Source organism: Globicephala melas, chromosome 14, assembly GCF_963455315.2.
Source record: "Globicephala melas chromosome 14, mGloMel1.2, whole genome shotgun sequence".
NCBI classification, from domain to species: domain Eukaryota; kingdom Metazoa; phylum Chordata; class Mammalia; order Artiodactyla; family Delphinidae; genus Globicephala; species Globicephala melas.
Window position 1 is genome coordinate 81,298,019 of NC_083327.1, and position 24,106 is coordinate 81,322,124.

The window sequence follows — 24,106 nt, forward strand, 5'->3', positions numbered from 1 at the left end:
CCACCACGTTCATTGGCTACAACAGCTGCTCTCAACGTGTCACTTCTTTGTTCCTACAGGTTATTCATATTCCTTAGTATTTTCTTAAGTCTAAATTCTGAGGGATTATATAGACATATTTATGGTTCCCAATATCTTTGCCAAATATTTTCTAAACAGGTGTGACAGTGTAAACTGTCACTAGAAAAAAAGCAGCGCACAACAACCTTCTGAGCGTGTGGGGTCTAATAATTTTCAAATGCTTGCTAATGTGATGGGTGGACATTGTCTTAATTTATTTCCTAATTTACATTTCTTTTCCGATTAGGGCCAGTAAAGATTCTTTGATGTGCTTGTTTTCCTCACTGTACTTCTTTCTTCGTGAGAAAAACTGCTTTTTCTTACTTTGGCAAATGGAAATAGAACCCGTGCACAATCACAAGAAGTGATGATGTTTTCCAGATGGACACACCCAGGTACGTCTCAGCATTTTCACAAATAATCCAGTTTTCCAATTTTGCAAGCCCAGCTTTCATGAGTTTTGCAAAATCTTTGCGTTGCCAGCGTGAAACAGCCAAGAAATAAGGTACTGCTTCTTCTCCAAAGACTTTTAATGAAATCGGAAAATTGTCTTGAGTTCAGAAAACTTACGCTGGAGTTGACGGGAGCACCTAAGAGAACCACCATCTGGAAAGAAGAGGCGAGTCCCAGCCCTGGGCAGGCAGAGCCACTGAGGACGAAAGTCCTGACCACAGAAGCATTGGGTAGCGGATGCATTTTCTGAATTGGGTGGATATGCAGAGGGTGCGGCCTTCTCAAAAATTTTTGCTGAAAATTAATTTAACTGAGTGTCCTGCTCTTACATCTGCTTTCTGAGCAAGACAGGCATCCCGAGGCTAGGGACAAATCCACTGCTAGTTGACCAGACGCCTTCGTGGTCTGTGCAGAGGTGCTGCCATCGTGTGGCCACAGGAGAGATGGCGTTTCTGAGGGCCTGAGGCTGAGGGTGACCTAGGGACCTGATGGGGTGGTGGGGACGTCGAAGCAGGTCCCCGAAAATACCCAGCGATTGCTGATGAGGGGCTGACATGAATGACCCCCTCGACATCAACCCTTACCTTGCTTTGGAATACGGAAGTCAGGGCAAGTCTGGAGACTAAAGGGGAGAATTCTGACCTCACACGGAGAGGCTGATTGATCTGATGTCATTACTGACACATAGAAAATCGGTAAACAGACCTGACTCATGTTTTGTGACTCCTGATCCAATGAATACATTGAGAATCATTTTCTCCAGTTAGACATTCAGACGAGGCCTGGAGAGACAGGGGAACCCAGTGCAGGGTGATAGTTAGAAAAGTGTGGGTGCTGGGTGAGACAGAAGAAACAGTGAATGGGCTTGCGGGGGTCTGGCAGGCCTGGGTTCCATCAGGGCTCAGCTACACACAGGTTATGTGGTACTTATTGACGACAGTGACAGTGGTGATGACGGGGAGGGTTGAGGGCCGACCATGACGGCGATGGTGATGATGATGATCCTGAGATGGTGAGGGTGATGGTGAGGACGGTGGTGGTGATGACGGTGTCCATGGTGATGGTGGTGGTGATGATGGTGGTGATGGCAGTGGTGGTCGTTTAATAGGCACAGGAGCTGCTGAAATACCATCTCCAAAGCACTGAGCTCTCCCTATGCACTATCTCAATCCTCACAGTGACCTCATAGGGTGGCACAGATGAGGAAACCAAGGCTAACATGTAGAACGTAATTTGAAAACACGGATTTTATGGATGAGGGCTTAGATGCCAAATGGTACAAAGAGGTAAGGTGACTTGTCCCGTTCGCCCAGCTGGTGGCAGAACCAGAACTACTTTCCAGACTCCCACTCTGGTGCTCCGACCAATGCTTCTGAGAAAGTGAGGCAGAGATCTAGGACATTCTTATAATGTTCCTAGGCCCGAGTCTGAAGAGTATAATAATAATTTTTATTATAATATAATGCAGGGCATACTGCAAAGAGAAGACGGGATTCCCAAAATATAGTACCGGCTGCTGAGCCAGGATCCTGCAGAAACGTTTCCTCTCTCATCCTCACCCCGTCAACCAATACCAAATACCATCCTAGAATTGGGACCTTTCTTTCTTTTCCCTGCTGTCAGTCTGCCCTACCCCCAACAACGTCTCCACACAGAGCCAGGCAAGTGGGTATTTGGGGAGACTAGTTTAACTATAATTTTTGTTGTTGATTTGCACCATGTTTGGGAACTCTGTGCGCTTAATTCACATGAACGACAATCTAACACCCTTAATTTGTAGCTTGTGTCAAAACCCTACTTACCTGGGGACACAATATTAACCTTGGATTTTTGGGGTCAGAGTCTCAAGGAAACACTACCCTTCCCCTCATCCATGTCCCTTGATGACTGATTATAGAGACGGAGGCAGATGTCCAGACAAAGTCAGGAAGGGAGTGGACCTCACTCACTGATAGAAATTGGTACACATGCTCATTTTCCAATGTAGGTTGCAGGTCAGAACAAGTTCATCATGTGAGTCACAGAATTTATCTTACCTTGGGTTTCTCCCCAGCCAGTGATGTAACATACTGTCCGGTCCGCGACCACATAATTCGGGGATGGCAGACAAGCTGGGATTACCTTTTCGGTGATGATGGCAGGGCTGAAAGGAAAACATCAAAAGTTACATTTGACTGCCCTGCTGGGAGACTTCTGCCATTCATCTGTTGGTCACAAGACCCCACCTGCCCCAGAGCCCCAGAACGCTCTGAGCTGGTATTTCTTCCTTGCTTCACTGACACAGCGCAATGTAGAAAACAACTTTTCATCCCCACATTTGCCTGTAGTATCTTATGAGTCAAAAAAAAAAAAAATAGAACATTTTGTTTTAAAGGCACCAGTTGTGGACAAGAAACTAGAGGTGGGAACAGAGATGACAATGACTTTTAAGGTCTATTCTCGCACTATGGGAATTTTATACCAGGTGCACACTTCTAGATGAAGTTAAGAGGGCTTCAGTCAGCAGGTGGACCGTTCGGCTGAAATACAATCACAGGGCTTTAATAATAGCAAGGGCCTTGTGCCACTAGGAGCAGAAGCTGCTCTATCTTCGGGGTCCTCAGTTTCCTCACCCATGAATGTTACAACACCATGGCTGGAAGAATCCAATATAATGCAAGATACCAAGTCAAAGAGGATTAGAAGTAAGTACCTTGCATAAGCAAAGTAGTGTTGTTTTCCAAAAACTTTCACGTTAGAGTTCCAGAGAATCAAATATTAGAACTTTGATTTTTAGACTTGATTCTATTTTAGTAAGTTCAGGAGGAAAACCCACTGAAGATGAGAAATGCCTGATTCTGATTAAGAACCATCATGGCCTTCAACTTTGAAGCAGACACACGCTGTAAGAGCTACCAGAACAGATGGGCGTCTCACGTGGAGCGGGGGCCACAGTCATCACAGTATAGGTTCCCCTCGCGGAACGCCAATGCCTGAGACTCTTGGGGTTTGGGGGGCCTGGGGGTGGGTACCCGAAAAAGCCCAAGCGTATCAGTCTATCGGAGAACACATCCAGAACCCACGTTCACTAAATGACTTGCTCAAGGATCAGAGTGTTCCTGATGGCCCCAGGGGACCATGGAGAAAAGCGAATCAGCTCCTTTTTTAGGCTAAGCGAAGAAGGTCCTTTCTTTCCTTTCCAGAGCGTCCAAATACCCCAGGGAGTCACTCAGTTTACTGACCCAGAAAACTTGTGAAGTGTTTTCTGTCCAGACCCAGCGAGCCCCACTCAGACTCTTGACCCCTGGGCTGGCCACATCCTCGTCACCGTCACCGTCGTCCCGCTGTCATCTGGAGCCCATCATGCATGGCCGATGGGCTCTGCGTGCCTTGCTGGCTGTCCCAAATGTGCCTCTTCTCAAAATAGCAGTCTGTTTATTTAGCTGCCTCCCTTGTGACCTGTTTCCAAATCCTGCTCACTTTAAATGACGCTAACAAATTTATCATTTTGTCAGACTTAATAAAACCCCATTTCAACAGGAAACATAAATCAGAGATAGGAAGAAGGAGAATCTGCACTTGTGAATTGTGAGTGTGAGTGTGTGTTTACATCGCCTTTTATGAAGTGCATCGAAATATACATAATCCCATGGGATTTCCCCAAATATATTATTATACTGAAAAGAAAGTGTCAGCCTGGAATAATTGAATAATTCTCTGATTATGAATGTATATTAGCTGACTGGGGAACATTAAGTGAGAGAGTTTGAGGGGTAACCTGTACCTCATGTTTCAACTCGCTCTTTTTCCGCAAGAGGAAACTGTGTCCTGGTGCCTTTGTCATGACCACGGCTAGTAAGAGGCAGGCGGGGCTGAGCCCAGGTTTTCTCACTTGAAGGTCAATGCCTGTCCCAAAGCCCCGTGCCTTTGGGGTCCTAGACGGGGCTGCCCACACACAACTCTGTTACGGCTCATAAACCCAGCGATGAGCAGATGTTCTCACTGCTCACAGGGTGAGAGTCACGGGTGAGCCAGTACCTGCTCAGCTTGAGCAAGGCCATGTCGGCCCGAGTGGGCTCCGGGAACAGCTTGGCCACTTGTATTTCCTGGACACTGTCTTCAACGGCGGTCTCTTGGTGTGCGCCCAGGATGACCTTGTATGATGCCGGCGCTGAGTAGCTAGAGAAGACAGCAACGTTAGGAACAAAATCTGGGCCAGCCCTTCATCGGGTGCCCTTCTGAGCCACAGCACTGCGTCTTCTCCCCACTGGGCTACCTACCATCAGAGACCTCCGAGTGGCAAGAAACAAGTTCACGGTTTACCTGAACCTGGCTGTTAAGGAATGTTCTCGGGGCTGCTTTCGGCCTGACCACAGAGGAAGAATGACACCAACACTGAAGTTGGCGCAGGGCAGATAGGGGTCTGTCTGCTTCGTTTCTCTCTAGAAACACCTCCTCCTCTCTCGTCCAATGGCCCTGGCAATTCTGCCTCAGGCCCTTCTCATCCACTCCCTGGTCCCCAGTGTCACTGCCATGAAAGGAAGGAGGGAAGGAAGGGGAGGGGACAGGGAAGGGGAGAGGGGAGGAGAAAAGGTGAAGGAAAGGAGAGAGGGGGAGGCGGAAGTCTTTAAGACGAGTGAGTCTTTGTGTCAGGGGTCCCCTAAACATACCTGTCCAGGCAGTGGGCAGCAGTCAACACCCACTCTGGGGATATTAAAGTGCCTCCACAGAAGTGGCTTCTAGAAGGAAATCTAGAAGGAAAACGTGCCAGGATTTTAGTTCAAACCTGATGATTTATTCCTCAGAAAGCCCGGAAGTGGTGCTCACTCTGTTGTGATATCGCTGACGTTCCCAAAGGACAAGGTGACCAGCCCGTCATCGGGATGGTGGGAGCTTTGAGCTGTGCTCCTGTGGTGGGTTCTCAGGAGGTCACTACACCACTCTGGAAGGTGGCTGGCGCGCAGGCGAGGCCCAGCAAAGCCACGCGACTCCAACAGGGGGTCCACGCCCATGGCTTTGACCCTTTGACCCTGGACTCCAGCTCCCTGTCCCTTCTTTTATTTATTTATTTATTTATTTATTTATTTATTTATTTATGTCTGTGTTGGGTCTTCGTTTCTGTGCAAGGGCTTTCTCTAGTTGCGGCAAGTGGGGGCCACTCCTCATCACGCTGCGCGGGCCTCTCACTATCGTGGCCTCTCCCGCCGCGGAGCACAGGCTCCAGATGCACAGGCTCATTAATTGTGGCTCACGGACCTAGTTGCTCCACGGCATGCGGGATCCTCCCAGAACAGGGCTCGAACCCTTGTCCCCTGCGTTGGCAGGCAGACTCTCAACCACTGCGCCACCAGGGAAGCCCTGTCCCTTCTTTTTGACAAGATCTATGCAAGACCCGATGAGTCATTCTTCAGGGAACTAAATGGGATCCTGAGTAGCCGTGATTCACGGGCATCTGCTAATCTTACCTGAGAAAGTTCACTCTGGGGGGAACGTCCCCTAAATCATTTACTTTATAGGACTGCTTAGGCACGGGGTTGCTCATAAAATTTGTGTGAGCCGCTCCAAAGCCCATCATAATGAAAGGGACACAAATAGTAAGTGAATGACCAGCAAGGCGATTATCAATCTGGAAATAGACCACAGCACATCTTGGGAAAGAGGGAATATGAGATACGTGAAAGGTGAAGGCTCTGTATCTCAAGCAGTTACTAAATGATAAGACAAATAAAAGAAAAGCCAACTCAACCAGGGAATGAAATAGACTGTTTTCATTCATCGATAGCATCTCACAAGCGGAAGGAAGGAAGACCACTGAGCACAGCGATTGGGCACATGCGCTCTGGTGCAACATCAAAAGCAGATCAGCCTGTTTCCCGTGTGTGCTTCGAATGAGACCAAATGGGCTTATTAAAGGCGAGCACCACTGAAAGATAACCTGAACCTTCTGGGTCATGTAGGATGGGGACTGATCACTCTTAAATTACGGCGATCCTGAGCTACCCTTCACTGAACAAGGTGCGTTTTGCAAATAGGTGAGCACCCTTTGATTAAATTCAGTAGTTCACAAAACTGTGGAAGGAAGGAAAGAAAGAAAGAAAAAAAAAGAGAGACTGTATCTGTGATATATTATAGATAATTTAATCTTTACCCTCCCCCTCCAGGTGTCCCATTTCTAAAAATATCCCTTTCTCTTCATTTGACAAAGTAACAGTGGGTATCTATCTAAACCCTCAAGGCATCTTCCATACTTTTTCAGCAATATTGGAACTTAGTGTAAATTGCTACATTTATCAATTTTGATGATAGCTGCCCAGATCAAAAAAAAAAAAAAGTTCTAATTCTGACTGTTTTCAAACTGAAGAACATAGAAAAGAATATAACAAAAAAAGAAGCAGACTCACAGATATAGAGAACAAACTAGTGGTTACCAGTGGGGAGAGGGAAGGGAGGAGGGGCTATATAGGGAGGGGGAGTGAGAGGTTCAAACTGTTAGGTATAAAATAAGCTACAAGAATATATCATACTACACGGGGAATATAACCAATATTTTATAATAACTATAAATGGAGTATAACCTTTAAAAATGGTGAATCACTATATTGTACAACTGTAACATATTGTACAGCATCTATACCTCAACTAAAAAACATAGAAAATATTTTTTATAGTTTTCCTTACCCCTTTGCAGAACTTAGAGGCAGGTACTGATACTGAGGGTATGTGGATTTAGTGTGAATGTAGAAAGGTTTTGCAAGGAGTACACAGGAGGATGGAATACACTGTTTTTGGAAATGGTGTTACCTTTTTCGAAGGCTGACTTGCCAGGGCCAGGAGTGTGGGGTGGACACGCACCCACCTACAACCCTTCCGGGACACTTCTTCGGCTCTATCTGGGGCTTTCCACAATCAAATGAAGAGGAAGCTGTGGCACAAAGTGGGAAAAATTTGCATTTGAAGACGTGAGAGAGCAACTCATGATAAATTCATGGCTCATGGCTGAAGCACTGAATTTTTGACATCCCAAAGCCCAAACTAAATAGTAAAATCATAAACAACTTTTGGAATATTTTTTCTAAGTTTCAAGAGTGGTAGGGGACAACAGCATTTCCTTCTCCTTTCAAGAAAATACAAGTACTTTTTTTTTTTTTTACTGCTTTCTTAAGGAAGTGATTAAATAAATTTGGAAGAGTTAGGCATTAGAATGAGAGCTTTTTGGAGAGGAGCTTGACTGACACAAATTGTTATTCTGACTTGATGTGAATATCTAGAGAGTGAACCATCGTCACCATCATCATCTGAACCATGTAAAGTTTACTGAAAACCATAACTGTCATCCCCATTGAAAGGCACTAAGAGTATTTTTAAAATGTGAATCTCTGTGTGTGCACGTATGTGTGCGTGTGTTTGTGTGTGCACGCATGTGTGCGTGTCTGTGTGTGTAGCAAGGATAACAGTCCTAAACTGAAATAATGGCTTCTCTCAGCCAGTTTCAGGATGACTCTTCCAGGGAGCCTCCCAAGACTAACCCAATGCCATGGGGATGACTTCCGTTCGCTTGCCTTCCTCTCTATTCACTCTCCCACCTGCTTTCTCTCTCCACCTGGCTTGCAGGGTTCCTGGAGATTAGGGTTAATGCTCCATCTCTGGTTGGTGTCACTTACTAATGTCTAGAACAGTTCAGGGGCTACACAAGGTATTCATAAAGGGCTTCTCCACTGTCTGGAGTCCTTTAAGATCTTCAAAAACAGAAGCATAAATCATCTTGATAATGACGTTACAAGGAGAAATTTTTTGCTCTTAATCAACCAAGAGATTCTATCCTCTAGTGAATCTGGAATCTGAATTTTCCAAATACCTTTCCAATTGTCTTGGCCTATTCTGAGAATCTATATACAGAAGTTGTTTTTTTTTTTTTTAAAGAAGCATGCAATATAATGAAATCCTACTCTCTAACACTGACCTTAATTTCTCTTACTGTGTCTTACACAGAATAGACTTACAGAAATGGACTAAGAAAAGAATAACTACAGATATTGTGGTACCCTGGTCTTAGTATTTGAAACAAAACTGAAGTTCTATTTATTTTTAATTACTTACTATTTGTACTGTTAGTGTTGGTGGAATTGAAATGAGTTGTTAAAACCAATTAACAAAAATTTACAATTTAAAATAAACGAATATAAATAAATAAAATTATGTTTAAAATGGGCATCTTTCAAATTTATTTTCATTTTATTTATTTATTTGCAATACGCGGGCCTCTCACTGCTGTGGCCTCTCCCGTTGCGGAGCACAGGCTCCGGACGCGCAGGCTCAGCGGCCATGGCTCACGGGCCCAGCCGCTCCGCGGCACGTGGGTTCTTCCCGGACCGGGGCACGAACCCGCGTCCCCTGCATCGGCAGGCGGACTCTCAACCACTGCGCCACCAGGGAAGCCCACATCTTTCAATTTTTGAGGTTAATATTAAAGAGAAAAACAATACAATCCCTTGATAAAATTGAGAAGCAGAATACTGGGCTGAATAGAATATATTTCTGATTTCAAATTGTTTTACTTATGCTATTATGTGCAATTTGCATGGTGCCATTGTTTTCATAACACGGAATATTTACACACATTTTTCAGGTGAGTTGCTTAAAGAAGCTTACGTGTAGCCTAAAAAGTTAATCAGTGTTACTTTTTCATTTTAAAGATGTTTTCCATGTGAATTACAGACAATGTAAAGTTTGGAAATTTTAAGGAAAATTGCTGTTAGGAAATTTCTCACTTACATAAAGGAAATCCAAAATCTCCCAGGAATAAGCAATAAAAATCTTTTTTAAAAAACAGAGAAAAAAGGGGCTTCCCTGGTGGCACAGTGGTTGAGAGTCCGCCGGCCGATGCAGGGGACAAGGGTTCGTGCCCCGGTCCGGGAAGATCCCACATGCCGCGGAGCGGTTAGGCCCGTGAGCCATGGCCACTGAGCCTGCGCGTCCGGAGCCTGTGCTCCGCAACAGGAGAGGCCACAGCAGTGAGAGGCCTGCGTACAGCAAAAAAAAAAAAAAAAAAAAAAAAAAAAGACAAAAAACAGAGAAAATGAAAATAACCTAAAAAAACAAAGTCATGCTTCAAAGAGATTTCATATTCTGTAAAATCTGAATAAACTTATCGAAAGCCATCCAAGCACACACAGAAAGTACCCTTAACCTGGGATAGTCACCCTTTTAAGCACCGACCTGATATGTTGGAGGAACTGTGATTTGAGATTTCGTTCATTTATTTGAATACATATTTGCTGAATTTACTCATTCAGCAAATATGTATTCAAATATGTATACGTAGTGCCTGGCATGTACTAGGCATTGCTCTAAGCACTAGAAAGAAGGAAACAGCTGAGGTGTGTAATCTTTACCTTCTGATGGTGGGTACGTAAAAAGATGTTGCACTGGAAGATTCAACAGAGGCCCCGAGGATGCCCGGGGATGTGTAAGGTAAACCTCCATCTGCAGACTTCAAGGCAAATAGCCTCTTCTACAATGCTGGTACTCTTACCCAAGTCAAGGATGGAAAAGAATCAGGTTCTTAAGATGGAAGAAAGAAGAAAGGATGGAGAGAGGGCTGTTCCAGCGGACTGTGAGGTCCCCGCTTCCTCATGATGTGGGCACGTTATCAGACCACGTGGTCTGATCTTGAGACATATTTCCTGAGGAAGGATACCCAGGCCTGCCTCACACCTGAGAAGCTGATAGCGTCTGGTGGTGACTGAGGGCTGCACCTGGGACGTTACTGTACTTCCCTTCAGGGGGAATCAGAGGTGCATGAATCCCAGGCACAGCTGTAGAGGCCGGGGTGGGACTGTCAAGCTATACAAGTTAAAGGCAATCGTGCCACATAGGCAGCCTGTCCAGGATAACGAGGCCACGCGGTAAGAGGCAGTGGGGTACCAGAAAGCTTCAGGGTGGCAGGGAGGAGTGGAAAGGGAGGCGCTAACCCCACCAGGGGCTCTCAGATGGAGGGCCACCAAGAGAGCTTGTGCACAGCAAACACACACTGGAGAACGAGTCAGCTATAAATTCCCCAAGTCCAGAGAGCACAAGGACAGCAACCAAGTAGAATCTTTCCTGTCACCCTGACCTCTCCCTCCTCCCCCTGCTCTACCCAGCAGTGGCCCCAAATCAAAGCCCGACAGTGTGGCTCCGGAGCTCTCAACCCCTTCCCCAAACTGCCTCCCAAACCATCTCCGGACGTGGACTTAAGTGGCTGCAGCAGCAACTTCTCTGCCCCAGCCTGTCCCCGCACGTGGCAGACACAAGCAGATGCAATCAAACGGTGCAAAGGAGAAGTCCAGACTGATTAGCGGGAACCAGGACAGATGATGTTTGCAAAGATGGGTCAGCGGAAAGTAAGGTAGGGTCCAAATCAAAGTGGTTTACATTGTTCTCCAGACCTATCTATGGATTTGTTACCCCTATCTATCTATCTATCTATGGATTTGTTACCCCAGACTTTTCAGAACTAACGTCAACTCCCCTTTCCCTGATCCAAGCTTCTCACTCCCTAGAAAAGTCCTATCTATGGATTTGTTACCTATGTATGGATTTGTTACCCCAAACTTTTCAGAACTAACTTCAACTCCCCTTTCGCTGAACCAAGCTTCTCACTCCCTAGAAAAGTCTCAGAGAAATGAGGAAAGAACCCAGCAAGCTTCCTCTAAGTTGTCTAATGCGTGGCTAGTGCATAATCATCTTACGACAAAGAAAGCTGGGGCTTTGTAAAGAGCTGTGTTACTGTTCATTGAATTCTTAGGATGACAGTTTATAGGTTTACAATGTATGTTGTATGTTTAGCAGTTTCCTGCTGTTTGTACTTTCTTCTCAGCTGCTGAAAGAGAGAGTTTCCTATCTGGGCGACTCTAAATTCGTGTTTCATGCCTCCCACCCCAGACACTGGAGAGTTCAGTGGAACTGTCTGGAGGCTGATTAGATCACCTCTGAAGTTGCTCTTTTGGAGAATTTTGCATTTATTTTGTTTACGGAGTCAGAGGAGGGGGCGGTGCCTAACAAAGGGGGCCACGAGTAGGACAGATTCAAGAGGCCCAGGATGAAAAGAGGGCTCCCAAGGAGAGGGGACCCTCTCTTGCCCAGAAGTGCTCAGCCCAAACGCTTGTCTTGCAGATCTAAGACCAGGTGATGCTGCATTTATTTAGAAGTCATTTCCTTCCGAAAAAGAAAGAAGCTTACCACAATGAGGGACATCACAGTAGTCAAAAAGTTTTCTTGGATTTGTCGTGTAGCACCAGGGACCATTGACATCACCATCAGGATTGCGGCAGTACTGGAAAAAGAGGCTGGCATATAGGGGGTGGCGCACACCCGGGCGGGAGAGGGCAGAGAATGTCACATGAGGCTGGCATATAGGGGGTGGCGCACACCCGGGCGGGAGAGGGCAGAGAATGTCACATGAGGCGCAGACACTGGTTTCACTGCTGTCCTGAGAAGTTGAAGGGTTAGTGCTCCTTTGGAGGGGAGGCAGGCAAAGCTGCCACTTCAGGATGCGTGTCAAGCCTCTGACTCACAGAATGCCATCCGTCACTTCTCCTTGTTCAAAAGGAGCTCCAGGCTAGAGGCCACTCCCCTGGGGAAGGGGTGAAGACCCTGAGGCGTCTTGAGGTAGAGACTGTATAAAGGGGCCTCCCCGCTCAGCAGCCTGTGTCCGTGGGGACCGTAGGGACCCAACAGTAGGGGACTGTAGACGTGGATGACTCGTCCTGTACCTTGTTCATGTCAATCTTCTGCTTGATGGTGCCTGTTTGCTGTGGCTTCAGAATTGCTTATTCCCCTGGCCTGGGCACCCTCTGTGGGTCAGCTGTGGAAAGACTGTGTCTTCCTTTTCCTTCCCTCTACACACCTATACCCCAGAGGAAACCACCCCAGAGAATGTGTGGGACTAGGGGAAATCCTAGTGGAGTCCTAATTATGCATCCAGTTTTTTTCTAGAAAAATCCAACTACAATGTCATGAAGGTCATCTTTGATCATTGGAAACCATAAACCAGTAACAAAAGCAGACAGGAAATGTCACACATGGAAGTGATAAAAGCAGGGAGGTTGGCTTGCCCGTGCTAACCCTCCCTCCCACGCGGAGGCTGGTTAGATCCTACGCTTGGTCCCCTGAAATCTCTCGCACTGAACCTGCGTCAGGCTGACTTTCTGTAACAGAGGGTCAATTCAGTCTGCAAAGACTCGTCAACAAAAGGCAAACTCAAGTCCAAATCGAAGCGGCTTACATTTTTTTCCAAACCTGCCCGTGGGTTTGTCTCTGGAGTGAAAATGTTGTGTTTGTGGGGCTCCTGGGCAGCCCACTCCTGGCAGGGGACACCGGCCACCGTGGTCGCCTTCTTGCCCCGGTATCCTTTACCAGTGCCGAACATGCAGTCTGTAGGGGAGAGAGAATGGTGGTCTCCTGTCATTACACAGAGCCGGGTGACAAGGAACAAACGCAGCAGTGCTAGGTTTCTCTCAGGACAGACTGTGGTCACATCCTTCAGAACACAGGAGTGCCGAAGACTTCAGTGAGCTCTGTGGAATTTGACAAGTTACCAGAAACGCTATTGGCTCAGAAATAATTACAAGCCGAGATGTTAGAATGGGAAGGTCGGCCAGGACACTAAGACAATCAATTTTATAACAAGCTGAGTGGTAACACAGATGCCACCGTGAACTGTTAGATGATTCCTGAACACCTCAACAAGGATGGAGAGAAACAGTGCGGATTTTATAAAAAATATTATTTTGGCCAGAGCTGTGCTGTGAGTTCCCACCTTCTGGGATGAAAGAGGTAATAAGGAGATGACTAGAGGCCCCTTCCCCAAACTCATCCCTCACCTCAAGCCTTGCGGTTGGGGGATTCAGCAGAACCCCTCAGAGAAATTGATGTGTGTTACATATGGGGACCCAGTGCCCAGTGCTCTGATGGCCACTTGGAAAATCCACAAAGCAAAAGCTGGGCCAGCTGGCTTCCCAGTCAAGGAGCAGGGCTGGGCTAGGCAGCCTCCAGTGTTTTCCAGGGCCAGGGTGTGTGAGTTACTTATGTACCAGGTGTGGGGCATCACGTGAGGCCATGCAAGGTCTTATCAGGAGGGATCCCCAGCTGGAGCACGGCACTCAGAGTCTCACCAAGAAAGAGTGGGGAGAGATGAGCTGGCCCTGTGTGTACAGCAGCTGTACAGGTGTACAGTAGGGAGCAGTAGGTGAGGTTTCTCCAGCATCCTGGAGGAGGCAAGTCCACCTCCGGAAGGAGAGGGGGTCTCAACTTGAAACCAAGTTCTCATTTAATCATTTCTGTCTGATTTTGGATTATCTGAAAGTGGTCAGACAAGCCATGGGACCCCTGAGTTTTCATTCCGGGGCAGGGGGAGAATCAGCCCCCTCTGTTTCCTTACCCTGCAGCGGTACAGAGCACTTCCTGCCACCTGACAACCACAGGACCAGGGGCTAAGCACTTAGAGCGACACGCGGGCGAAGGGCCAGGGAAACAGAGAGGACTGTGTTATTTTCATGTCTCCCACCTCAGATGACAACGACATTCTTATGCTCAGGCCCCGAAACCCTTGGAGCTACATGTCCGCTTCGCCAGGTGTTTGTTGGAGATGATCTTTGACGGTCCTCCTAGCCCTCCTAACTCTGTACATTCAAAACCAAATCAGCCATTTCTATCCCTCCATGCAAAAGGCAGAGACTTGCTTTTCTAGAATGTCCCATCTCGGCCACCATCATCAACCTGTCAGTCCACCCAGGCTCAAAATTGTATCCATCCCTCACAACCAACTAGTTTTCAAATCCTAAAGAAACGCCCTACCCCATCATGCCAGCAACAGCAGCTCTGGCTCCCCCAGGTGATACACTGAGGCTTCCTTCCATATCGCAGACTCAGCCAGCGCTGCAGCTCCCTGTAACAATGACGCCTCTGCATCCCAAAGATGTTCCATCTCTTATCATCCCGATACCCAACTATATAGATGTCTGGCCACAGACTTCTTACCTGCTTCAGAAGGGTCCTGTATACTTGGAGCCTGGGCAGCAGTTGGAGATTCTGTGACCTGCTCTTGTGTTCCTGAGCATTTCTTCAGGTTACAGAACTCCCATCTGACGCTCGGATCAGTGGTATAACACCAAGGGCTTTTATCAGCATCTGGATTTCTGCAGTAGTTCATGGTCAAGCCACTGTAAATTCCACAACAGTATAGGTCATTAGAGGTGAGCGAATCTTCAGGGGCACCCCAGCACCCTCTGAATTTTGTTACAGCAAAGTGACTGAAATATTTCCATTAAGATACCAAAGGTACCAATTATTATTATGATGTCACAAGCACAGATGGTCCTCAACTTCTTACAAAGTGGGTAAGTTTTTAAAAATAGGTTATAGTTTTTATTTTAAAAAAATCAAGGGACTTCCCTGGTGGTGCAGCGGTTAAGAATCCGCCTGCCAATGCAGGGGACACGGGTTCGAGCCCTGGTCCGGGAAGATCCCACATGCCGTGGAGCAACTAAGCCCATGCGCCACAACTACTGAGCCTGTGCTCTAGAGCCTGTGAGCCACAACTACTGAGCCCACGAGCCACAACTTCTGAGCCCACACACCACAACTACTGAAGCCCACACGCCTAGAGCCCGTGCTCTGCAACAAGAGAAGCCACCGCAGTGAGAAGTCCATGCACCGCAAGGAACAGTAGCCCCTGCTCGATGCACTAGAGAAAGCCCGCCCGCAGCAGTGAAGAACCAATGCAGCCAAAAATAAGGTTTTTAAAGGCACATACAAATATATCTATATCTCTGGCTTTCTCTCTCTATGTGAGTACATAGGGCTACGTAAGTTGGAACCAAAACATATTTATCCAAGGCAGAAAAGACATACAAGATGATACTGATATTCCCAGGCCCGCTCTCTTATTCTATTTACTCATACTGTATTTTACGATGTAACAAAAACTCATGACAGTCATATTACTGTAGATATCATAGGTAGATCAAGTGGGTTTGGGGATTGGAAGGCTTGTGGAAGCCTTCCTGGAAAACTAGCTCCCAGGCAGGATGAGGTTTCCAGAGGATGCATTCTGGGGCATACGGGGAGGAACCCCAGACCCCTCTAGCTGGAGCCACTCGGGGACTGAGGGGAGGGGGCGTGACTAAAGGACAGTGGGATCAAAGGGATGAAGGGAGACGTCTGGATAGACCACAGGGTCTGTGGGAGCTGAATCAGAAACAATTGGATAAGGACAGAGCAGACGAGCAGCCTGGGGCTCACTGGGCAACTTGGATCCCCAGGGCCAGAACTTCGCCCCAGCCTCTCAGAAGCCTCAGCCTTGGACACCCCTTTGCAGCTTCGACCCATGGCCTGAGGCTTGTGAGATAGTTTGAAACGTATTATGGGAATCCAGCGACTCTGTGTCTGTGGGTACTATAGACAAGTGACAGTCTCAAGCCCAGGCCCACAAATTGAGGAAGCCCGTTAGCAGGTTTCTGAGCCCTGGATGTGTTAAAATCTTGTCATGTGAAACAGACTCCTGCTCTTTTTTTTTTACATCTTTATTGGGGTATAATTGCTTTACAATGGTGTGTTAGTTTCTGCTTTATAACAAAGTGAATCAGTTATACATATACATATGTTCCCATATCTCTTCCCTCTTGCGTCTCCCTCCTTCCCACCCTCCCTATCCCACCCCTCCAGGCGGTCACAAAGCACCGAGTCTGTCATACAGAGTGAAGTAAGTCAGAAAGAGAAAGACAAATACCGTATGCTAACACATATATATGGAATTTAAGAAAAAAAAATGTCATGAAGAACCTAGGGGTAAGACAGCAATAAAGACACAGACCTACTAGAGAATGGACTTGAGGATATGGGGAGGAGGAAGGGTAAGCTGGGACAAAGTGAGAGAGAGGCATGGACATATATACACTACCAAACGTAAGGTAGATAGCTAGTGGGAAGCAGCCGCATAGCACAGGGAGATCAGCTCGGTGCTTTGTGACTGCCCTTTTTTTTTTTAAGGTAGTTTGACGAGTTTTGATGAACACACATACCTGTATAACCCACACTCCTAGTGCGATAGAGAACATTTCCATCAGCCCCAGAAACCTCCCTTGGGTCACTGCTCAATCAATCTCAGCTGCCCCCCAGACGCAAATACTATTGATTTCTTTCACCATAAAGTAGTTTTGCCTTCTCTGGAACTTCCTATGAATGGGCTCATACAAGTATGTACCTTTTACGTGGCTTCTCTCCTTAGGATAGTGTTTATAAGCTTTATCCGTGCTCTTTGAGAGTATCAGTAGCTTGTTCCTTTTTATTTCTGAATAGTATTCCATGGCATGAATATCCCACCAATTGTTCATGTTCTTATTGATGGCCACTGAAGTGCTTTCCAGTTTGGGGCAATTTTATGACTGAAGCTGCTAAGAACTTCCTGGTAGATCTTTTTGGGGGCTTATGTTTCGTTTCACTTGGGTGAGTATTCACAAATAGAATCGCAGGTTTGTAGGAAGATGCACGTTTAACTTTATGAGAAAATGTTGGACTGGTGTCCAGAGTGGTCGGTCCATTTTACATCCCTACCAACGTGTGTGATGGCAGCAGCTGCTCCGCAGCCTGGGCACACTTCTTATTTTGTGGTTATAATTCTTATTTCTGTAATGGCTAAAATGTTGAACATTTTTTCAGGTGCTTATTGACCATTTGTATATCTTTCCCTGTGGAATGTCTATTAAAGCCTTTTGCCCCTTTTTATTAGGTTGTTTGTCTTCTTACTAGTGGGTGGAAGGGATCTTTACACATTCTAGATACAAGCCGTTTGTTAGATATATGGATTGAGATTATTTTTCTCCCAGTCCCTGACTTGTCTGTTTTCTTTCTTTTTTTTTTTTTTTTTTTTGCGGTACGTGGGCTTCTCACTGTCGTGGCCTCTCCCACTGCGGAGCACAGGCTCCGGATGCACAGGCTCAGCAGCCATGGCTCACGGGCCCAGCTGCTCCGCGGCATGTGGGATCTTCCCGGACCCAGGCACGAACCTGTGTCCCCCGCATCGGCAGGCGGACTCTCAACCACTGCGCCACCAGGGAAGCCCTTGTCTATTTTCTTAACAATGACTTTTGATGAGCAAAGTTTTCATTTTATTAAAGTCCAAATTATAATATTTTATAATGCTTTCTGGATCCTATCCAAAAATGGTCTGCCTTCCCCAAGGCTTGAAAATAATCTCATGTTTTTTTCCAGAAGCTTTAAATTTCAGCTTTAGTTTTAACCTTTACTTTCAGGTCTAAGAGTTTCCTCAAGTGAATTTGACATGGCAGGTGGGAGTCAAGGTTTTGGGTTTTTTTCCTTTATGGACACTCAGTTGTTCCAGAACAATTTGGGGGAAATTTTCCTTTTCCTATTGAATTGCTTCGCCAGGTATATTGAAAATCAACTGACCATACATGTTGCGGGTCTGTTTCCAGACTTTCCCTTTTTCCATTTGTATATCTTTTTGCCAGTATCACTTCCTGGCATTGCCAGTACCACTTCCTGAATTCCTCTGTGATTTCTTTTTTGACTCATGGGTTATTTAGAAATGTGTTTGTTAATTTCCAAATATTTGAGAATTTCCTAAACTTTTCATTATTTATATCTCATTTAATTCTGTTGGCTCAGAAGACACCTGTATATTATTTTAATCCTTTTAAATTTATTGGGACTTATTTCAAGGCCGAGCATATGATATACCTTGGTGAATGTTCCATGTGCACTTGCATGTGTATTCTAAAGTTGGGCATATGTTGTATTGGTTCATATTTTCCTCCAAAACTTCTGTATCTTCTCTGAATCTTTCATCTACTTGTCCTACTGTATTGTTTTGGGAGAAGTTTTAACTATACAAGAGAGAAGTGAGAAAATCTCCAACTGTAATTGTGGACGCATCTGCTTCTCTCTTTAGTTCTGTCAGTTTTTGCTTCATACATCTGAACCTCTGTTATTAGGGTTAACACATTTAGCATGGTTAACGCTTTTTACTTCAAAAATGGCCTTTTTATCTCTGGTATATTTCTTATCCTAAATTAATCTTGTCTGTCTGATGTTAAAAACCATTCTAGCTTTCTTTTGATTAGTGTTTTTTTTTTACATCTTTATTGGAGTATAATTGCTTTACAATGATATGTTAGTTTCTGCTTTATAACAAAGTGAATCAGTTATACATATACGTACGTTCCCATATCTCTTCCCTCTTGCGTCTCCCTCCCTCCCACCCTCCCTATCCCCCGCCTCTAGGTGGTCACAAAGCACCGAGCTGATCTCCCTGTGCTATGCGGCTGCTTCCCACTAGCTATCTATTTTACATTTGGTAGTGTATATATGTCCATGCCACTCTCTCACTTTGTCATGTGTTAGCATACGGTATTTGTTTTTCTCTTTCTGACTTACTTCACTCTGTATGACAGACTCTAGCTCCATCCACCTCACTACAAATAACTCAATTTCATTTCTTTTTACGGCTGAGTAATATTCCATTGTATATATGTGACACATCTTCTTTATCCATTCATCTGATGATGGACACTTAGGTTGCTTCTATCTCCTGGCTATTGTAAATAGAGCTGCAATGAACATTTTGGTACATGACTCTTTTTGAATTATGGTTTTCTCAGGGTATATGCCCAGTAGTGGGATTGCTGGGTCGTATGGTAGTGTTTTTATGGTATTAATTTTCCATATTTTGATTTTTAACTTATTTATGTCTTTATATTTAAAGACCATGTATTGTAAAGAGACCATAACTGGGCTTTGGTTTTATTCAACTTGACAGTCTCTGCCTTCTAATTGCATTGTTTTATCCTTTTTATATTTAATATACTTATTGATAGGGCTGGGTTTAAGTCTAACATCATTCTATTTATGTTCTGTTTCTACCATGCCTTCTTTACTCTTTTTCTCTCCTTTTCTTCTTCCTTTTGGATTAATTGAATATCCTTATTATTATCTATTCCTCTGAGTTTTCATTTTCAGTGGTTACTCTAGGATTTACAATATCCCTCTCTAACTTACCACATTCAAACGTGTATTAGTATGATACAGCATCATGCATACTGTAAGAAAATTAGAACAGTAATGTCTACTGTAATGTCATGTCATGTCATGTCATTGTAACAGTAATGTCTTCTGTATTGTCTACCTGATGGTAAAGACATCCAGTGAATTTTTCATTTAAGATATATATTTAAATATATATATTTAGTTCTTAAATATATATATATATTTAGTTCTGTCTTTTCCATTTGCCTCTTTTACAGTTTCCTTTCTCTTTAGCTTATCCATTTGATTCTTTCATGTTCTTATTTTTCTTTAAATCCTTAAACACAATTATAATATCTTTCAGAATTTTTTGTCTGCCAATTCCATCATTTCTATCATTTCTGAGTCTGTATTGACTGATTTTTCTACTCATTATGGATCACATTTAAAGATCTTTGCATGTCTAGTAATTTTTAAATTTCTGCCAGACGTTGTAGATACCACATTACTGAGTGGCTTGATTTTGTTATTTTCCTCTCAAGAGTGTTGACTTTTCTTCTGGCGGACAGTTAATTTACTTGGAGATCATTTTGTTCATTTTAGGATTGCTTTAAAGCTTTGCTAGGGTGTTTTTCTAGAGTAACCTTTATTCCAGGAATACACTAATCCTACCCCTAAAGTGTGACTTTTCTGGATTCCTTACTGAATGCCCAAGGTGTCCCATGAAGTCTCTCCTCTCTGGCTAGTAAGAATCTCAACTCTGCAAACACAGAATCTCCTAGTGCTGTGTGAGTTCTGTAATCTCCGTTTATCTCCCTGTTCCCTGGTAGTTGTTCTTCGTCCCACTAACATTGTGGAATCTCTCCCTGTGCGTTTGCAGTTTTATATTCAGCCAGAGACTTCAGGAGAACTCTATACATATTTCTGGAGCTCTTTCTCTGCACGGATCCTTCCTCATGATTACCCAGCCTACTAAATCCAAGCTGCCTCACTAATCCCCAACTCCAATCTCTGTGTCCTCAGTTTAGCAAGACTGTTGTGGTCTGCTTTGGTTCCACCTCCTTTAACTGCAGTCCGGGAAGTATCTCCAGGAAGAAAACCAGGGTACTTGTAAATTTATTCTAATTTATTTTCTTTTCTGAAAAGTCTGTCCTGTGCTGCCTGTTGTCCATCATGTGAAAACAGTTTTTCCGTATGTTTTACAGCCATTTATCGCAGAAAATCTGGTCTGACCAGACCTAGCTTTCGTCCATCTGTATGTCCATTTTGCCTCTCAGTATCTGTATACTTTCTGACTCTAATCTGCCTTCTTGCTTTTGCTCCTAATGTTCTGGTAACTCGTATCCCTTTAGACCACGAGTGCTCAGGACCCAATGTATCTATACAGGTCAGGCGAAAAATACTTATATTTATCACCCGGTGGTGATAAGTATTTATATTTATTACTCAATGACAAACACAAAACCCCTTCAGGAGTTGGAGGATGAAATGATAAAATTCCATAGTTGAAAGACGACACTGATCTTTAGCAGGTGCTGTGGAATGATGCTATTTCTAAGCTCTTGATCATTTGTTCTTCTCAGCTTTTTACTACTATGACCTCAGCCCCTCTATATCTCCCACCCTGCTTCTGCAAAACTATTCAGGAAAGATAGCCAGCCTCTAGCTTCTCTTCTTTCAGAAATTTTGCTCAAAAGCAAAAGCTGCCTGAGATATTTTGTCTCATAGTCTGGAGCCAAAGGAAATTTGGTCCTAAGACGTTTGTTTAAAGCATGGCCCTTTTAACAGGAATTTAAGTTGGCTGTTGCTCCTCTAATGGTTAAAAATCAAAGACGTACGCATTTGGGTAGTTTCCTGGGGTCTTCTGGTGCCGGTGTGGAAACATTGATGACCAAGATTGACATTTCCTTCCTGTGATAGTAGTGGATGATGTCCCTCGATAACTCTGCCCATTACCCTGGTAGCAGTCCTGGGCTACAGGAGTTTGTTCAGGTGGTGCTGAAATTGAAATAGAAGAAATCAGTAAATAATGACTAGAACAGAGAAATATGTGAAATAATTTATTAAACAAACAGAATAGTCATCTCTGGGAATTAACACTCTTCTCTTTTTACATATTGGCAGGCAGATGGACATGCAAAGAAAACAATAGATCCATAACATTCTAAAACTTTAAGGACCTAACTTTTTGGTAAATATTTAATTTAAAACTCAAAAAATAAGCAGGGCAGAGTGCTTATAACTGGACATTGCACTTGTGTGCAGGCTCTCTTCTATGGATCTCCATTGGGAGATCATGAGAACAACTGGGCAGGTCTCCAGAAAGAGACACATTCATTGGTGTAGGCTGCCGGTGACGACAGGGTGACAGTGAGGAAGACATGAAAACCTTGTGCATTCCCCAAGACTCTTTGCTTATACAAAGCCAAAACCTCAAGCTGCTGGGGAGTGGGGCAGGAAATGGTCCTGCACCCAGGACCAAGGCAAAGATCCACTGCCTCTCGGGGAGGTGTACGACGAAAATCCTATTACCCTGGAGGAGGGGCAGAAAATTCTCTTGTGCCAGGATACTTCACCAACACAAAACAGAAGTCTGCTACTCTTCCACCCAAGACTCACCCCACATACAAGTTAGAGTTTAGCTCCATGGGAAGAAGGGGCAAGAATACTGAAAAACGTTACCTTCAAAGCCCAGGTGCACAGAGTCTATCTAAGGCTGAGGGTAAACCAGGAAGATAGAGAACGCCTACCTCCACCAAAATCTTAGCAGTGAGTAACAAGAAACAGTAGTCTATCACAAGGGTCAGGTTAGAAGTGTGGCATGACCCACGTCTGTGGTGCAGGCATGCAGTGATTGCTAACAATTGAGAAGGGATTAGGAATACTGAGAAGACTCTTCAGCACCCCAGACCCTACTCCAAGCACAAAGTGATTGCACCCCATCACTGCAGGGATTCGAAACCTGTGGTTCACTTAAGGTAAAAGCAGCAACAAGGAAACTCAAATTCCTTTTATCTGTTAATTGTATCAATTCAATTATCCACATAACATACTGATAAAAGAAGAAGGGTGCCCATTTCAAAGTGTAAATAATATTTGCTTCAAGAGTTATTGTTCCTCTACATATATATCCAGCATTTGATTAAAAATTACAAGACACACCAAAAAAAAAGGAAAAATTAAGCCACTGTTGAGTGATAAACAATCAACAGTGCCAGACTCAGTGATGACTCAGAGCCAGACAGAGGTGTGGAGACTATCTGATTGAGATTATAAGGTAACTGTGATTAATATGTTGAAGGATCTTGTAGTACCATACTACAATATGCATGGATAGGTGAAGAATTTCAGCAGAGGTGGAAACTCTTTTTTTAAAAAAAAAAAAAAGAAGAAGAAAATGCAAACACTAGAAATAAAAACCATGTTATCAGAGATGAAAAATTCCTTCAATGGACTGATCAAGAGATTAAACACAACTGAGGAAAGTATCAGTGAACTTGAAAATAGATTGATAAATATTAAACTGACATACAAAGAGAAAGAGAAAAAAACAGTGGGGGAAAAAAGTAGAACAAGCATATAAGAGGTATGAGGCAATATGAAATGGTCTAATATTTGGGTGATTGAAGTCTCAAACAGGAAAACAGAGAGAGAGAGAGAGAGAGAGAGCAGGGAAAAGAAATATTTGAGCAGTAATGGCTGAGAATTTTACAAAACTAATGAAAACCAACAATCAGCAAACACCAGAAGCTCAGAGAACTTCAAGCAGGATAAATACCATAAATAAATAAGTAAAAAAACAAACAGACTGACTTAGATACACCGTAATCAACTGCTGAAAACTGAAGATGAGAGAAAGTCTTAAAGGCAACCAGAGAAAAAAGAAATATTAGATACAGAGGAACACAGATAAGATTTCCATCAGAAACTACTCAGAACAGAAGATAATAGAGTAACATCTTTAAAGTGGTAAAAGGGGAAAACAATTGTCCACCCAGAATTCTATACCCAACAAAAATTATTTTTTTAAGTTGAAGGCAATATAAAGACTCTTTCTGACGTACAAATGCTGAAAGACTTCATCATCAACAGACTTGTATTACAAGAAATGGTAAAGGTTAAGTTTTTTACAGGAAGAACACGACATCAGATGGAAACAAAAAGAAACGAAGCACAGCAGAAATGGTAGAAATAAATAAATGAAAGTAAATATAAAAGATTTTTTAAATTTATAATTGCTTTAAAACATGACTGTTCAGGGCAAAAATAGTATCAATTTATTGTGAGATTTCTAACATAATAGAAGTAAACTCTTTGAGAACAATAGCACAATATTTCGGGAGGGAGGAAATAGTACAATGTTGTAAGGTTCTTACATTATACATCAAGTAAAATAATATTATTCGTAGGTGGAATATGATAAGTTAATGATGTATATTGTAAACATTAAAAAATACTAAAATCAGTGGTAATGAGGCAATACAAAATACTCAATTAATGCAAAGGCAGAGAAAGATGAAAAAAGGAACAAAATTCACATAGGACAAGTAGAAATAACTAATTTGATGGTAGATTTAAATCCAACCAGGTT

General features: G+C 43.9%; 1 protein-coding gene across 4 annotated transcripts in view; it reads right to left on the bottom strand.

Moving 5' to 3' along the window:
• The window catches only part of PLG (plasminogen), a 44,373-nt gene that overhangs the window by 1,847 nt on the left and 18,420 nt on the right, over window positions 1-24,106 (bottom strand). The window contains exons 10-18 of one of the 4 annotated variants that reach the window (XM_030852845.2): window positions 23,260-23,265; window positions 21,354-21,513; window positions 14,512-14,693; window positions 12,758-12,906; window positions 11,713-11,806; window positions 7,294-7,414; window positions 5,163-5,243; window positions 4,531-4,671; window positions 2,550-2,656 (exon numbers count right to left, since the gene is read on the bottom strand). In XM_030852845.2, the coding sequence (XP_030708705.1) occupies window positions 2,550-2,656; window positions 4,531-4,671; window positions 5,163-5,243; window positions 7,294-7,414; window positions 11,713-11,806; window positions 12,758-12,906; window positions 14,512-14,693; window positions 21,354-21,513; window positions 23,260-23,265 (1,041 nt within the window). The remainder of the gene's footprint in view (window positions 1-2,549; window positions 2,657-4,530; window positions 4,672-5,162; window positions 5,244-7,293; window positions 7,415-11,712; window positions 11,807-12,757; window positions 12,907-14,511; window positions 14,694-21,353; window positions 21,514-23,259; window positions 23,266-24,106) is intronic. The other 3 variants (XM_030852846.2, XM_030852844.2, XM_030852842.2) reach the window with 3 other exon arrangements.